At 38.4% G+C, this 15712-nt stretch overlaps 3 protein-coding genes across 16 annotated transcripts; 1 reads left to right on the top strand and 2 right to left on the bottom strand.

The window, feature by feature from the left end:
• The first annotated feature begins 759 nt into the window (after window positions 1-759).
• Window positions 760-4236, top strand: LOC148696448 (uncharacterized). Of its 14 annotated transcripts, none has more exons than XM_088695993.1 (4): window positions 760-1025; window positions 1282-1457; window positions 3206-3296; window positions 3403-4236. In XM_088695993.1, the coding sequence occupies exon 4, from the start codon at window positions 3411-3413 to the stop codon at window positions 3906-3908; it is 498 nt and encodes a 165-aa protein (XP_088552119.1). In that variant the 5' UTR covers window positions 760-1025; window positions 1282-1457; window positions 3206-3296; window positions 3403-3410; the 3' UTR covers window positions 3909-4236. The 14 variants fall into 14 exon arrangements, with proteins under 14 accessions (XP_088552119.1, XP_088552122.1, XP_088552116.1 ...); XM_088695996.1 differs by having other exon boundaries at window positions 3381-4236; XM_088695990.1 differs by having other exon boundaries at window positions 3173-3296.
• A 927-nt stretch (window positions 4237-5163) lies between these two features.
• On the bottom strand, window positions 5164-5966 carry LOC137711315 (uncharacterized). The gene has a single exon (XM_068450544.2). It carries the CDS (start codon window positions 5682-5684, stop codon window positions 5322-5324), a length of 363 nt encoding a protein of 120 aa, XP_068306645.2. The 5' UTR covers window positions 5685-5966; the 3' UTR covers window positions 5164-5321.
• Window positions 5967-12521: 6555 nt separating this feature from the next.
• LOC137710487 (transcription factor MYC2) lies at window positions 12522-15343 on the bottom strand. The gene has a single exon (XM_068449523.2). It carries the CDS (start codon window positions 14984-14986, stop codon window positions 12929-12931), a length of 2058 nt encoding a protein of 685 aa, XP_068305624.2. The 5' UTR covers window positions 14987-15343; the 3' UTR covers window positions 12522-12928.
• Between the last annotated feature and the right edge of the window lie 369 nt (window positions 15344-15712).

Genomic DNA, 15712 nt, shown 5'->3' with positions numbered 1-15712 from the left:
AAAAACATGTGTAGGCATACCCGTTTTGAAATGCTTTTTTTAAAAGCATTTTTTTATCAGAAGCGATTTCATGTCAAAAGCACTTCTATTTGAATAAGAATCCTATTCGGATTCTCTTTATGTGGATTTCGAAGATTTTTTTAATTGTATCCATATATCGTGTGATCAGTTTTCATCAGATAGTATTTGTGTTCAATTTTAAATAAAATAGTTTTAAATAATTTCTGATCACACAATATACGATAAATATACGTGATTAAATGATCTTCGGGTACAAAGACGATTCGGAGAGTATCCTTATTCCTTCTATTTGGAGTACATCATAATTTTTAAGATAAAATGCAAATCCTATAGAAAAGTAATTGAAGAAGTGCATCAGGTACTTCTTCTAGAAAGTATTTCAAGTGTTAAGTATTTTTTTCAACCTAGAAATACTTTTAAATTTTTATGTCAAACGCTGTCAAAAGCACTTTTAATGATTTGAAATGTTTTTAGTTATTTTCAAAACACTTCCAAACAATTTGACATCAATTAAGGATTGTTTGAAAGTGCTTTTAAAATAACTGAAGTTGCTTTTGATGGTAATATTTTTTAAACCAATTCCTTAATTAAAATGCAAGTAAATCATAGAAAATCAGTTAAAGTGTTTTCTTAAAAAAAAAAAAAAACTTATAATATTTCTTCAAAGACATTTTCAATGATTTTAAAAATATTTGTAAACGAGACCCGAGATTATAAGATTAGAAGTACAATATTTAACAGTAATGGAAATCAAACCTATGCAACCGTAACGCTCGCTGGTAGACACGTTACAATATTAATCTCGTCGGCCCTCCCCTCCTCGCCATTCTCAGACTGTCTTTGTCTCCTCTCGTTCAAACCGCTAATAGCCTCGCCCTCAACAACAATCGTGCTAAGGCTTAGGGTTTCCGATTCTTTCCTCTGGTTCTTCCTACCTGTAATTTTATAGGGTTAGGGTTTTCATTTCGGGCTTTCTCTCCATGAGCGATGTTCCCGACTCTCAGGTGAGTAATTTACTGTTTCAAATTTGAATTTTTCTTTTAAATTATAGTTTAAATTTCCATATTTTCATATGGTTCTTCACATTGTTACCCAATCTCAGTGGAAATCCCTAATTCAATTGCTAAATTTTGTGAAGTTTCTCTGTGTTTTAATTTGGTTACTGAGTTTTTTTATTATTATTATTATTATTTTTTTTTATTTATCAGAGCTTTGATTTGTTATTTGAATTTCACTTCCTGTTTGTTTATTTGAATTCAGAAACTCCATTTGGCTAGTTGAATTTCATTAGGGATATGTTCCTCTGTCTGCTTCCATCTCGTCTGCCTCCTTGGTTGTCTCCTGCCTGTTTCTCGTTATTCTGAGCGGTTGTTGGAAGCCCCAATCGAGGAGGCTGTAGTCGATTTGTTTCTCTGAAGCTCGCCAAAATAGCTCAGGTAATAACTCCCGAACTGATTAGGGTTTGATGTTGTCTGCCTTTACAATAAGATGTTTTGTTTAGTTCTATACTTTTAGGGTTTGATTTTATGGAAACTGATTACGTATAGAACATGGAACTGAAAACACATAATGTCATATTCTGTTATTAGAAAGACATGTGATGTCAATGTTTGGATGATCATTAGCGATTCAGTTGATTAGTTTTTGCCGACACAAGGAGTTGATAGTAACTTAGTATAGTAATGTTATATAATTGTGGAGGGCTAGGATAATACTGAAAATGGACGTTGTTATTGATCTAGTATGCTTTGTAGGTCTTTTTAAACTCATGTTGATCAACTAATATTCTTGCGATTTTCGAGATTATTTTCTTTTATGAGATAACTGAATGCAACTACCAAGTTTTGAATTTTGTTATTGATTTCAAATACAATTTTCTCGTAGGTTTCCAACACAAGATAGATGGAGTATCTTGTGTGGCCAAGTAGCTCTGTAAACTTTCTGTAGTAGAAGCAGTTCATTTTACTGCTCAAGTGTTCATTTTACTGGTTTTTCTATTTGCTTTAGTAAAACTACATCGCACCAAGTTAAAGTATTCAATTTGATGTGGTACTTTGTTGGTCTTTATTAGAAAACAGTTTATTTGGATCCTAACTAATTGATAGCGAAGGACACCAACTTGTAGAAATCGGATACTGAAGGACATCACATTATTAGAAAACCCCTCACCTGTGGTCATTTGTCTAACTGTTTGCAAGTACAAAATCATGTACTAGAGAAGTGGTTTTGATATTGCTTTTTGTTAACATTTATCCTTTTTTTTACTAGATATGGCTCTAGATATCTTGTTTGCTTTTGTTGATCCAATTGGGAAGCTGTATTATGATCTTTGGCCAAAGATTGCAGATGCTGCTGGTGTCAGCATCTATGTGTAGTTAGTTACTGTCAATGTAGGGGAGAAAGATTTTGTTTTTTGCAGTAGATACCAACTAAAATTTGTTAAATGGATTTTGCGTTAATATTATTATAAATTTATAATTACTTAATGTACCCGATGATTAAAAATACTTGGTATTACTATCAAGTTGGAATTGTGTATGAACCATGTCTTTCAATATGGGAGAATTATTGGTTTGGATATTTTTTTACAAAAGATAACTCGCGGCAGCATGGCATAGAATTTGCCAAAAGGTATACAACAAGTGCATGTAAACTCCTCTATTAGACAGCACGTGATGCACATTGTTGAAAGATAATACCTTTTAACAAAATGGCATAGAATTTGCCAAAATGTATACAACAAGTGCATGTAAACTCCTCTATTAGACAGAAAGTGATGCACATTGTTGAATGATAATACCTTTTAACAACAGGGGATTTAACAACGTGCATGGTCCTCGACAATAGGAAACCACACATGTTAAATGCATTTTTCTTTGAGGGTCTAAAGCAAATTTTGAGATGCCCTTTTTTTGGATTTTATTTTTTGCCCTTGATGTAAATTGAAACTTGCATGATCCTCAATCATACAAAACCGCGTATGTATGTCTCACAAATGTGATGTCTAAGGGAAAAGTATGCTTGGCTGGTACTTTCGATCAAATGAATACCTAATCATGTTCTCTCTATTGGTTTGTTAAGCATGTGCATTAATTGTTCATTTTCCATATTATTCTTTCTGCTAGACCTATTTTTGTCAAATTTTTGTCAGACCACTTAAAGCGATGCATTGTTGGGATTATAGATGGAGCAAGTCATGTTCCCCCATCCAACATTACAAGGGGTTTCGTAATTGAATTGAGTTGTCAACTTTTAGCTGCAAGCAAACTTTAGCGGTAAGTTTACTGTGAAGTAGGGAAACATTGTTTGTGTGTGTTGTTTTCATTCCTCTATTTTGTTTGTTCATGCTTTATTACCAGACTTGGTCTGAATGTGAGACAGGCAAAGATATGAATGTTGTGCGAACAGAAGATAGTTTTATAATGAAGCCTATTGATCAAAGAGAGCGCACCAGAAATCGTAATGATGTTCAGACTCGTCGCATGAAGAACAGAGAACGACAACGTAGATATAGAGCCCGTAAGCGTCTTGAAGCAGATTTGAAGAAGTCTAGCATCATAAAGCAACCAACTGCAGCAGAAGTAGAAGTGCAACGAAATGAGTTCATTTACACACCCCGTGTGTACTGTAAACGAGATTGGAAAAAGGATGCAAGGAGGGCTCATGTTTCTAAGGCCCCTGAAATTACCCCTAATGGTTATGCTGCCCCTACTCTTACGTCAACCAGTGAGGGTCAAAGTGCGTTCTTGTCTGGACCTAAGGCAGAGCCACAATTAGATTTTGAATCCCTGTCTGAGATAACTGTGAACCAGAGTAACCGCGAAATGCATGTATCTAACTTTGGTCGAAGAGATTGGAAAGCCGATGCAAGAAAAAAGAAAATCTAAAGCAGATGGCAGAGGAGTCCTAACTATTCCAATTGTATGGTATGGTACTTAGCGGGTTTCATGTCGGAATCTTCAGGTAAGTTGATTACTGGCATAAAAGGGACGAGGAAACAGGAAGCGTAGAGTCTAAGTTAGTTGATTACTGAGTTGCATATGCGGAAGCTAGCAATGACGGAGAAAGAGTCTTGAACCTTGTTACCTATTTAGTTAGAAAACCAGGTAAGTTGTCAAACTCGTCGTAATGTATGGTTACTGGTCATGAAGTACGTACAGATTTTTTCCAAATGTTTCGTCTGTGAGGATTGAATGAATGTTCGCTTCTTCAAAACGTCATGTATCTTGAATTGCATCTAAATTTGTTTCATGTGAATCGTCTGTGCATATGTGCATGTTGATGGTTCGCTGGCGGAGTCGCTAGAGTGTCTGTTTTCAATCCTAAAAGAAAAGATCTATTTGAATTGTTGTCGATCCTGTATCGAATCTAAATCAACATTCGTCCATGATTCCTCTCGAATCAAATGCTTCTAGCAACGGGTTCAATTGACAGAAGCAGCATTGATTCGGAGAAATGGTGTTATGCAGTAGTAGTAGCTTTCCAAAATATTTTGAAAGTTTAGAACAACTTAAAAGGTGATAATGGTTTAGTGGTTACGGCGACGGGTTACAAAATTTTATTGGTCCGATTGGTGAGCTGGATGAGATTGGGCTTTAAGAATATGATTAGATTGGCAGGGATGATAGGACTTGTAAACCGTCCATAAGAATAAGTTAGATAACTTACTGTGAATTTATAACTCTTCATGTCTAGTTCTATCCATTTCACATCTTTCGGCATAATAAACAAAATATTGGACTTTTCCATTTAAATGGTCACCAGCCTATTTCAATCAGTCCACCAGACATGCCTATTTACAAGGCAGAATTAACAATAATAATAACACTGTTAGAAGTAGCTTGCTTTCTCAAAAGAAATGTTTTCTTCTTTACCTTTATCGCCTTACACTCCCCATCTTGTTTCTTGTCATATGGTTTAATAAATCAACAGTGAATAAAACAAGCAGGAAATACAGATGAGAGAATCGTATTCATTAACTAGTGCTGTCATTACGTTATTCTTTTTATTTCTTTGTTACGTCGGTACGGATAGAACCCTATTTCCAAAATCCTAACTCATTTTCTTACGTTTCTGACCACTTGGGGCAATGTCTCAAACTCACACAGAAATGTATGAATACGAACCCTACCCCGAAAGAAATTGATCCTCACTTTGCTTTTCTCCTTTTTAATTAGAATATATAGGAATAACCAACATGTACATTTGAATGAGGAATTAGAAGATAAAAACACAACTCAGAAAATAAATAAACAAATAACACAATGAATATTAAAAAATTAACTAATGCGAATTATAATTTATGAGTTTCTCCCTTTCTTCTCATTTCTGAGGAGCGACAAATTCTCAAAGCTCCAATCCCTTCTCATTCCGGAGCTCCTGACCAGGCGCGGTTCAGTGCTCCCTTCATATGCAACTCCGCCCGTAGTCATAAGTCGGCGATGACCGGGCCCCTTCTTCCCCTTCTTCTTCTCCAGCACGAAGATAGATGAGTTTTCAATCTGCTCGTAAGGTGGCGAAGTTAAGTTCCCGGACCAGCTTCTGTCGATATTGATGTTTACGCAACAGAGTTTCCGATAAGCTTTCTCCTTGCTCGCATGATCCCTGTCACCGGAGGAGCTTGTTCTCTGCCTGACCTGGCATGATAGGCAATTAAGGCTCATGGTTTTACAGTGTATATATATGTATATATGTATATATATATATATATATGTGAAACCCTACAGCCTTCAGGCTAAGCTTGCATATGAGGCAGAATAGGTGGGGATGGAGATACGAAGGGTTCTACCATCACAACATGTTAGTGATCGATTAGGGAGACGAGAGACAAAGAGATTAAGATATACAATGTTTTCTGGGAGTTAGTTTTTCTGGAGGCAAACTCATTGTGGTTGGAAAAAGAACAACCAAATGTTATTTTTGTTACTTTGGTATTGGGATTAGGGTATTGCCAGCCGGAAACACAGCTTAACCAGTTCTAATTTGGGCCAACAAATTGCCAATGTCAACCTTATCCAATTGGTCTGATTTTCATGCATGATATAGCATAGTTTTTTTTTTTTTTCCTTTTCTTTTTTCCTTTTTACATATTATTATTAAAAGGAAGGGTGATAGTTCAAAACTATTACAATTCACAATAATTTAGAGAGAAGTTTCAGACATGGAACGCAATGAGTAAAAACTTAACACCCTGTACACTAGGATATTGGACTACATACAATGGTATGGTAGAAGTTAATTAGGTTTATTTGCTTATATTTTATTCTTTTGGTCAATAGTTTTATCTGTTATTGACACGAAGAATGAGGTGCAAAATACCACTGTTCTAAAAATCCTCGCATAGGCGCTCGGCGCTAGGCAGCTGGTCACCGTCCCGATTAATGCCTAGGTATTTGAAAATTAAGAAATGGTGCCTAGACCTACTGAGACACCCGCCTAGCATGCCAAGACCCACCTAGGTTACGACTCACTTAGACAGAAAATAAATAACTTTCATTTTGCATTTTATTTTTCCAATAAATTGTAAGAGACTTGTTGAATACTTAAATGAACACACATTATATGCTTGTTTCCCATGTTTTCATTATGTTCCAATAGCTCATAACATATATGTTATTCTATTTTGTAGTTTATGATGAAATTATATATATTTTAAGTATAAATAGACATTTATTTACACGAAATATAATAGATTTAATTAAATCCGCCTAGGTGCCTGCCTAGACCTTGCCTAGCCAACTAGGCGCTAGGCCCGAGCTCGTTACCTGACTTACTCCTAGTGTTTTTTAAAACCTTGCAAAATACTAAGATTTTCTCTGTATATAACCACAACCCAATTCAAACAACAGAAAAAAAAAAAAAAAAAAAAAAAAAAAGAGTAGCAATAATGTTTTACCAAATTGCCAAATATTTGCGAACTCCAAATAATTAAGACCATAGAGGGTTGAAGATGAGAGACAAAAAATTTATAAAATAATGGGAGATATATCATATGATGTCCCAATTTTGCATGGGACTTGGGCCAAACGCAATTGGTCAAGGCCCAATAAACTAACTCGACGGTTTGATGAATGGAAAAACTTTGAGAAATTCTTGACACATTTGGGTTGGTGCATTTCGAGGCCTAAAGGGATTCAAATTTCTAATGAGAAGGGCAGTGACCATGGTTGAGCTTAAAATATTAAAAACACATCTATTTATTCTTTATTGTTGATATCAAATCTACGAGTATGTGAGGGCCTTCAATCCTTACTTCTTTTGCTTGATTTGAATTGGATCTCCTAGTTCGAAAAGAATGGGACCTCTAAGTCACCAAAAAACATGTGAAGAGTAGACGAGCGAGTTGGGAAGGATCTGGTGCTAGCAAAATCCTCCCTAAGTGAATGGCCCCGTAGAGGGAAGCTAGACTGGTGCTTCTATTTCACCAAAACAAAGCCCTAATGAAGGCTACAACTCCTCCTATATAGTCCCTGCAATTAAGTGAAAACTACTAGCCCATTGGGTCATGAAACCCAAAACTTTTTAAAAATCCAATTTGAACTTATTTGTTTGATTAATTAACTTACTAATCAATCCTAACATTAAACAAGAAATTATTTCTGTGAAGTTTCTTCAATCTCTACCTTACTTGCGGTGTACGATTCATAAGGTTCTAATTAGTAAGGCAGTTGGTTATTAGAACTCTTACTAATCGATTATTAGTTAAATCGTTCTTTTATTTTTTTTTATTTTTAAATAAGGGTGATTAATGATAGTTAATCCTCAAAGCTTCTACAAGTTATGATTAAGACTTAGTTGCGTGTCATAGCTACCCTAGCTAACTAGAAGAGGCAGAGAACCTATTTAGTTGGAATTGCAATGCAACACAGTTTTTCTCTAAATCAATACTCTTGATTAAATAGTTTTGTTGATAGTTATTCTTGCTTGCCATCCAATGTAATTCTCTTATCCACGTGATTCTTGTAAATGTGATTTAGAACATATTTCCTAAATCACATTCATGTGCTTTGACAAAAGACTCCTGAATCACATTACAGAGTCTTCTCCTTCTATGGTTGAAGGTTAGAGATCCATTATTGCACACTTGCATGTCTCTGTGGATAGGTCAATGTTCTCAACAATACATGGAACATGTCATAAGTGGAGCATGATCTTTGTTGCATTGTTAAATGAATAAAAAACGTACTATAACTGTGGTGTTTCAAGCCAAAAGATTATTTGCACTATACCAACTAGGAGTTCTCATGTAAGATGTGCATGAGAACTCTTTGATCACATTTAGTTAACCCACTCTCTATTGAGCACCTACATACTTGCATTGGTGTCGGTGACTCAAGACCAATTCCTCTCCCAAGAAAGTTCTCATGAATTTAACTTTTTTAGGTTACATTCCCTGTATTACATATTTCTTGAACTTATTATTTAAGTGTATACCTAATAGTGAGAGTTGTAAACAATAATCTTTGTTCTTGATCAAACTCAATAAATTTAACATATGAAATTGTTCGTAAAACATCATTTTATTATTTGCTTTAGGACACTTTTGTAATACGATAACCATCATACTTTTCCTTGTCTCTTAATGAATTTATTTTCTCTGCCACTTATCGGGAAGGTGGTACAAACTCCAAAGCCGCCCGACTGATGTTTTACATGATGCTAAAGGCACCACACAAAATGGTGAGTTTTGCGAGTCTTCAAAACCATGTTTGCTGTTTTTATTACAAGAAAAAGATTGAACGTTGGTTGATATAGATAAGGACAAATGCTTGAAATTGAGGGATGGAAGGCAGCAAGGGTTACTTTCTGGGCCCTTTTTGTACCCGCACTGCCCATCAAGATTCAAAAGCAAAGGAAAACCAGGCGGGAACAGCCCTGGAAGGGTCTTGCCAATACTCGGAAACTAGAACATTTGTACCACAAAATGGTGACACTATCGATCGATTGAATGAATTGGAGAGGATTAGAGGACAAAAATTAATAGGAAGTGTGTGGAAGGTAAAAATGAGTGTGAATAGCATCACCTAAACTGAAACATAAATGTTTTGCAAGCCCTTTTTATGCAAATTAACATACACCAATTTCTTTGTTTGGATTGATAAACTTAGAAATTTAGAATTTTTGTGTGCAAAAAACTTAGAATTTGGGACCTCTGATCCCACGCTTAAATTTCAGGTAAATAGTTATTATTTTCAAATTTCTAAGAGTGAGAGTTTAAAAACAAACAAAAAAATTCAGCACACCAATGCCACTCCCGTTCACCGTTGCCGACACCACCACATCATTATCACCATCACCGCCGCCAACTCCACTTCTCATCATCACCAGCGCCACCACTCCCAACTCTACACACCATAATCACTGACGCCACCACCGCCACTTATCATCACGACTGCCATCCACTGTAATCTTCGATGCCGCTTCCATCATTATCAACGCATTGCTGCTACCACCACCATCACCAATTCACCCATCATCATCTCCGCCTCTACAACACCATTAGCAGATTTCCTACTACTGTCTCGTTTATTATTAATGACTCTAGATACATAACAACTTTTGTATTCAAATTGTAAAAGATAAAGTTTCACCATTTTGAAATTTCTTAGTAATCTTAATTTTCCTCATTCAAGCACAGTGTAAAAGAAATGTTTACATTAGTATACCAAGTCAAACATATAAAGAGATAAATAAAATAAAAATAAAAAAAAGGACAAACTTTGAAAACCAAAATTGTACACCACTTAATATTACGGTATAATGATAATTCTCATTATTAGTAAGTAACAGTACTTAGATTTGAATTTTGTTACCAATTCATCCTCCCACATGTAAATACATCATGTTATTAAAGAAACTTTTTTTGGTGTTCTGTTGATGTTCACTGCTTTTTCCAGTGATGCAACTGCTGCTGCATTTACACTTTTCAGAATGGTAATTACCAGATAAGGCAATGAATTTCACCCCACGACAGACTCTTTTTCGTCCATAAGTGTGGGTGCATTTTCCGCATCAAAAGTAGACTCACATGCTTAACTGTGAATCTTCCAAGTAAAACAAACCATTTCGCATCCAAATAGAACATGCTCGATTCATTGAACTAAGACGACATGCCAAAAACAAATTGGCTACGTCACTTAGCACTCTACAGTCTAGTGATATTGTAGAATTATTAGAGAGATGAAAGTTCATTTCCAACTATATTTATATTGTCTTCAGTGTTAATTAGAGTAGAGTTAAGATATTTAAACTATTACTTTTCTTTTTTTACGGCCAATGTAGGATTTAACAGATATTCCTCTTTACTAATTGTAAGTGAGAAGTCTTAAATTCGATTCCTTTAATACAAATAATCGTTTGTTAAAAAAAGAAAAGACAAATTGACTGGTCTCAAACTCCCCCCGTCAAATTTTAGATTAGAAAATCGCTCGAACAACCAAAGGAAAACGAAAACAACTTGAACAAGTAGCAACTTAACTCGTGCAGAAAATTCAATTTATTAGATAAAGCAAAAAACTCCCGAGGCAGAATCTCCGTTATGAAACACAATGCTTGCTACATTCCCAAATAATACATACTTGAGAGCTTCCAATTTACGCATGCAGGTAAAACAAAATACGCTTAAATGGTGAGTTTCAAGCTACAAAGTTGCGAGTCTTCCACACTATGTTTGCTGTTTTTATTACAAGAAAAAGACTGAACTTTGGTTGATATAGATAAAGATAAATTGCTTGAAATTTTGAGGGATGGAAGGCAGCAAGGGTTACTTTCTGGGCCATACAGCAACGAGATTTAAAGGCAATTCCACATTTAAGCAAGTGCATGACAGGAAGAATGAATGTCTTGCAAGCCAGCCCGTTTTATACCCCTCGTTTTGGTTTTGGGTGCAGACTCAGACTCTACAGAGAAGAGCACTGCCCATTAAGATTCAAAACCAAAGGAAAACCAGGCAGGAACAGCCCTAGGAAGGGTCCTCCCAATACCCGGAAAGTAGAATATTTGCAGCAGTGAAGAAAAAAAAAAAAAAAAAAAAAACAAAGGGGTGGCGCCATCCACCGTCAGACTGAATGAATTTGGAGAGGTTTAGAAGACAAAAATTAATATGAAGTGTGTGGAAGGTAAAAACAGGTGTTTGAATAGCACCCGCTAAACATAAACATAAATGTCTTGCAAGCCCTTTTTATGCAAATTAATATGCATCAATTTCTTTGTTTGGATTCATAAACATATAAATTTAGAATTTTTGTGTGGCAAAAACTTGGAATTCGAGACCTCTGATCCCACATTTAAATTCCAAGTAAATAGTTGTTATTTTCAAATTTCTAAGAGTGAGAGTTTAAAACCAAACAAAAAAAAATTCAACACATCAATACCACTCCCATTCACCATTGCCGACACCACCACATCATTATCACCATCACCGCCTCCAACTCCACTCACCATCATCACCGCCGCCACCGCCGCCACTCATCATCACGACTGCCACCCACTATAATCATCACCGCTTCCATCATTATCAACGCATTGCCGCTACCACCACCATCATCTATCATCATCTCCGCCTCTGTACCACCATTAGTAGATTTCCTACTAGTGTCTCATTTATTTATTAATGACTCCAGATACACAACAACTTTTGTATTCAAAACAAATAAAGAGGGAAAAAAAAATGGACAAACTAAGAAAATCAAATTTTTTAGGCCACTTAGTATTATAGTGATATTCCTCTTTACTAGTAAATAATAATGCTTAGATTTAAATTTTGTTACCGATTCATTCTCCCCACATGTAAATACATCATGTTATTAAATAACCTTTTTTGGTGTTTTGTCGATGTTCACTGCCATTTCCAGTGAGGCAACTGCTGCTGCATTTACACTTCACTGAATTGTAATTACCAAATAAGGCAAGGAATTTCACCCCATGGCGGACCCTTTTTTCGTCCGTAAGTGTGGGTGCATTTTCCGCATCAAAAGTAGACTCACATGCTTATCGGTGAATCTTCCGAGTAAAACAAGCCATTTCACATCCAAATATAACATGCTCAATTCATTGAACTAAAACGACATGCCAAAAACAAATTGGCTACGTTACTTAGTACTATACGGTCAAGTAGTATTGTAGAATTATCACAGAAACGGTTGAAATCACACTTTCAACAACATCCATATTGTTCTGGTAGAGTTTTTAGAGAGAGCCGAAGGCCCACTTCCACCAACATCCATGCTCTTCAATCCGTGAGGTGTGAAGTTTTACAAAAGACCTTAATGTTAATTAAAGTGGAGTTATGATATTTAAACTATTTTTTTTCTTTTTCTACGTTTTTGCTTGTAAATAAGAAGTTTTAAGTTCAATTCCTTTAATATAGATAATCTTGTTAAAAAAAAAAAAAGACAAATTGGCTAGTCTCAGACTCCCTTCGTGGTAATTTAAATTCGATTAGAAAACCGCTCGAACAACGAAAGAAAAACGAAAACAAGTTGAAAAAGTAGCAACTTAACTTGTGCAGAAAATCCAACTTATTAGATTAAGCAAAAAACTCCCGAGGCAGAGTCTCCGTTCTGAAACACAATGCTTGCTACATTCCCAAATAATACATACTTGAGAGCTTCCAATTTACATATACACATCCCGAAAAGAAGAAAAAAAAAAAGACAGAAAAATTGTTGGAGTGGTTTCGGCTCCTCAAATCCAAACAACCTTAAACTCCTCAATTCTATACTAGTAGAACCAATTACGATGAAGCAACAGCCACCCGAGGGACGTACAACGTCGTAGAATAACTATATTGCAGGCTACAGAGCAGAGCTCTCTGCTTTCTGGGAGCCTTAAAATGTCCCATCGCTCTAAACCACCAATTGGATCGGATCGGATTGGGTTGGATTGGATAATGTCACCGGATGGACTGTCAAATCTGGCGGGCATCGCCAACTTTGGAATGTAGAGCTAACCGGAGCTGTTCCTGCGTGTAAATCCGGCTACCCACTTTCACGGTGGCTTGTTGGATCATCAAATCGTTGACTACAGAAACGCTGGCGTGGTGTACTTCCAAGTCGAGCTCCTTGAGAGCCGCCATTAGCCTCGCGGCCGGGTGGTTCTTCTTGCAACACTGAATTCGAATCATGGCGTCCCTTCCGATTATCTTCACGTCAATGTCCATGTCTAGCAATTTACTGCTAGACCCTTTCATTTCGTGCTCTGACATGGTCGAACCCGAAGACCTCGAATCTTTGCTGGGAAAGTCCTTGTTCATCGACTCCAATTGCTTCTGCAACTCCTCTTTATCCGTCTCTACCATCTGCAGCTTCAACTTGAGCTCGTTGATGTAGGATATGGCGTCTCCGAGCAGCGACGCTTTGTCCATTTTCGAAACGTTTGGGACTACTGCTCGGAGCGCGTAGAATCTCTGGTTAAGCTTCTCTCTTCTTTGCCGCTCTGCTTCCACGTGATTCAGTGGCTCTTCTCTCCCATTCGCCGGTTTCCGTCCCCGTTTTCTGGGTCGTTTTTCGGGGTCAACAACTCGGCTACTATCCGCCTCCCGAACCACCGACGCTTCGAGGTCCGAATGGTCTGAATCGGCACCGCCGCTGGATTTCGCCACACCGCTGGACGGCAAAACCACTCCCGAACTAAAGGACAATATCCCCTCCTCGTTGCTACCCAGCGACGGCGGGGACCTCTTCTTTTTGCTGTTGTTATCCTCAGCGGCGGCGATTTGGGAATGCCCCGAGAACAATTTCCCGTTGGCGCTGTAAGAGCTCCTCTTGCTCTCCCCGAAATTCAAAATCTCGCCCGATTCGGGCTTCAACGAATGCGAATTGGAATTCGAATTCTTCACGCTGCTCCTGTCATATCCGTTGTAGTCGGAGAAATTGAGCTCCCTGGGGAAGAAGCTCTGCGTCTGCTGTTGTTGTACTTGCTGCTGTAATTGTGGTACTTGAACCGGGCTTGGGTTCTCGGATAAGCTACTGGAGCTCGGGTGGTTGTCGAACTGAATCGGCTTTGAAATGGGCTGGTTGCTGGTGCTGGTGGGTGCCGAAGCATTCACCGGGTCCTTCACTTCCACGGTGGTGGTCGACGGGTCGTTGAGCCAGAGCGAAGGGTCGTTCTCGCCCTGATCGGCGGCGGCAGCCATGGGCCAAGAACCGACCTCCAAATTGTTGAAATTGAACAAAAACCTGACCCTGTTCATCAGATCGGAGGTCTGGTAGATGAGCTCGGTCGAGCCCAACTCCACAACCCCATTCGCCGTCGGAACACAAACCATAGTCTGCAGCCCAAACACCTGACCCTGACGCGCCCTCTCGCACGCCGAGGCCGCCAGCCGGTCCGGTCCAGCAACCCAGACCGGGGTGGAGTGAAAGAAGGCCTGACCCGGGATCCCGCTGCCGTTGACGAACGACTGAGTCATGGACACCAGAAAGAACCACTCAGTATCGGTCACTTCCTGATCAACGACGGCGTCGTCTGCTGACGTGTCGGCGCCGGAAATCAAGGAATTCAGGTCTCGGAGGACTTTCTTGCGGTACTCTTGTTCGGCGGCGGACGTCGTCGTTTTCGCCTTGGCCTTAACCTTGTCCCGCTCGTCTTTATAAAATCCTTCGCCCCATCCAAGAACGGCGCCGGCGCTGGCGCCGGAGTAGTCGTAGGAAGACTGCCAGAAGATGGCGTAGGTCCAGCTCTCGCGCGCGCCTTCGATCAGGGCCTGGAGGCGCTGCATGAGGGTCTCCTGATTGAAGGGGGTGGCGGACGGCTGGAATTGGGCGGAGACAGGGGCCTTGGGGTAGTCTGAGGTGGACGCCGAGGATTGCGGCTGGAGCGGAGCGTGAGCGGGTTGAGGTGTGGGCTGGGCCGGCGGCGGTGCCCAAAACGACGCCATATCGGATGAGCTCATAAACGCCTCCATTAAGGACGCGTTGTCGTCCGTCCATAGATTCATCGTCGGCGGTATCCGGTAGTCCGTCATGTGACGCGCACCGTTTGAAGGGTTAAAGGATTGGTTGGGAGTTGTAGAGAGAGAAAGTAGAGAGAGAAGGAGGAGAGAGAGAGATTTGGGTTGGGGGAGGTATGCAAATGGGTAAAGGGAATTTATTTGGAGTGCATTTGAGTTGAGTTTCAGTTGGGGAGGAAAGTGAGAAGTAAAAAGAGGAGAGTGAGCGGCCGACTCGAAATTTCTAGGAAGTGACTTTTACCGATTAATCGGCAGCTTCCAAAAGCCCGCGTACACGTGTGGCACAGCATGAACTCTTTGACTGGTGACCGTGAACTAGGGTAGAAACACATAAATTTTACCATCTGTATAGTAAATAAATAAATTTTTTAGTGGGCGAAGAATATTGTTTAGTATACAAGTGTCATAATATAAGTAGTATAATTTTTTATAAAAAAATTTAACTACTTGTATGTTCACACTCAAACTGCAATTCGAATCTTTGCATTTATTAAATTTGGCCTAGAATATAATGATATTATTAAAAAAAAAAAGACATGAATTTCAACAATTCAGGAAAACATAAGAATGGATAATTACTTGTGCGTAATAAGTCCAACATTTTTCACTTTGTAGGGATGGGATAATCTAGTTTTCTGGTAACTAATAAAGGTTTAGATCTTTGTTTGAGTGTTAATGTGGGTTAGAAATATTGATTACAATCTTAATGTTGGTAAAATTAGCATCTAAATACAAATGGAA

The sequence above is a fragment of the Pyrus communis genome, chromosome 6 (genome assembly GCF_041283825.1).
Source record: "Pyrus communis isolate YQ-2024b chromosome 6, ASM4128382v1, whole genome shotgun sequence".
Classification (NCBI taxonomy): domain Eukaryota; kingdom Viridiplantae; phylum Streptophyta; class Magnoliopsida; order Rosales; family Rosaceae; genus Pyrus; species Pyrus communis.
Note: the sequence above shows the minus strand (reverse complement) of the source record. Positions and strands in the feature narration are given on the sequence as shown.

What these genes read in the sequence shown, in the direction of transcription:
- LOC148696448 (XM_088695989.1), top strand. Translation starts at nt 3,366, where the DNA reads ATGCTTTATTACCAGACTTGGTCTGAATGTGAGACAGGCAAAGATATG.
- LOC137711315 (XM_068450544.2), bottom strand. Translation starts at nt 5,684, where the DNA reads ATGAGCCTTAATTGCCTATCATGCCAGGTCAGGCAGAGAACAAGCTCC.
- LOC137710487 (XM_068449523.2), bottom strand. Translation starts at nt 14,986, where the DNA reads ATGACGGACTACCGGATACCGCCGACGATGAATCTATGGACGGACGAC.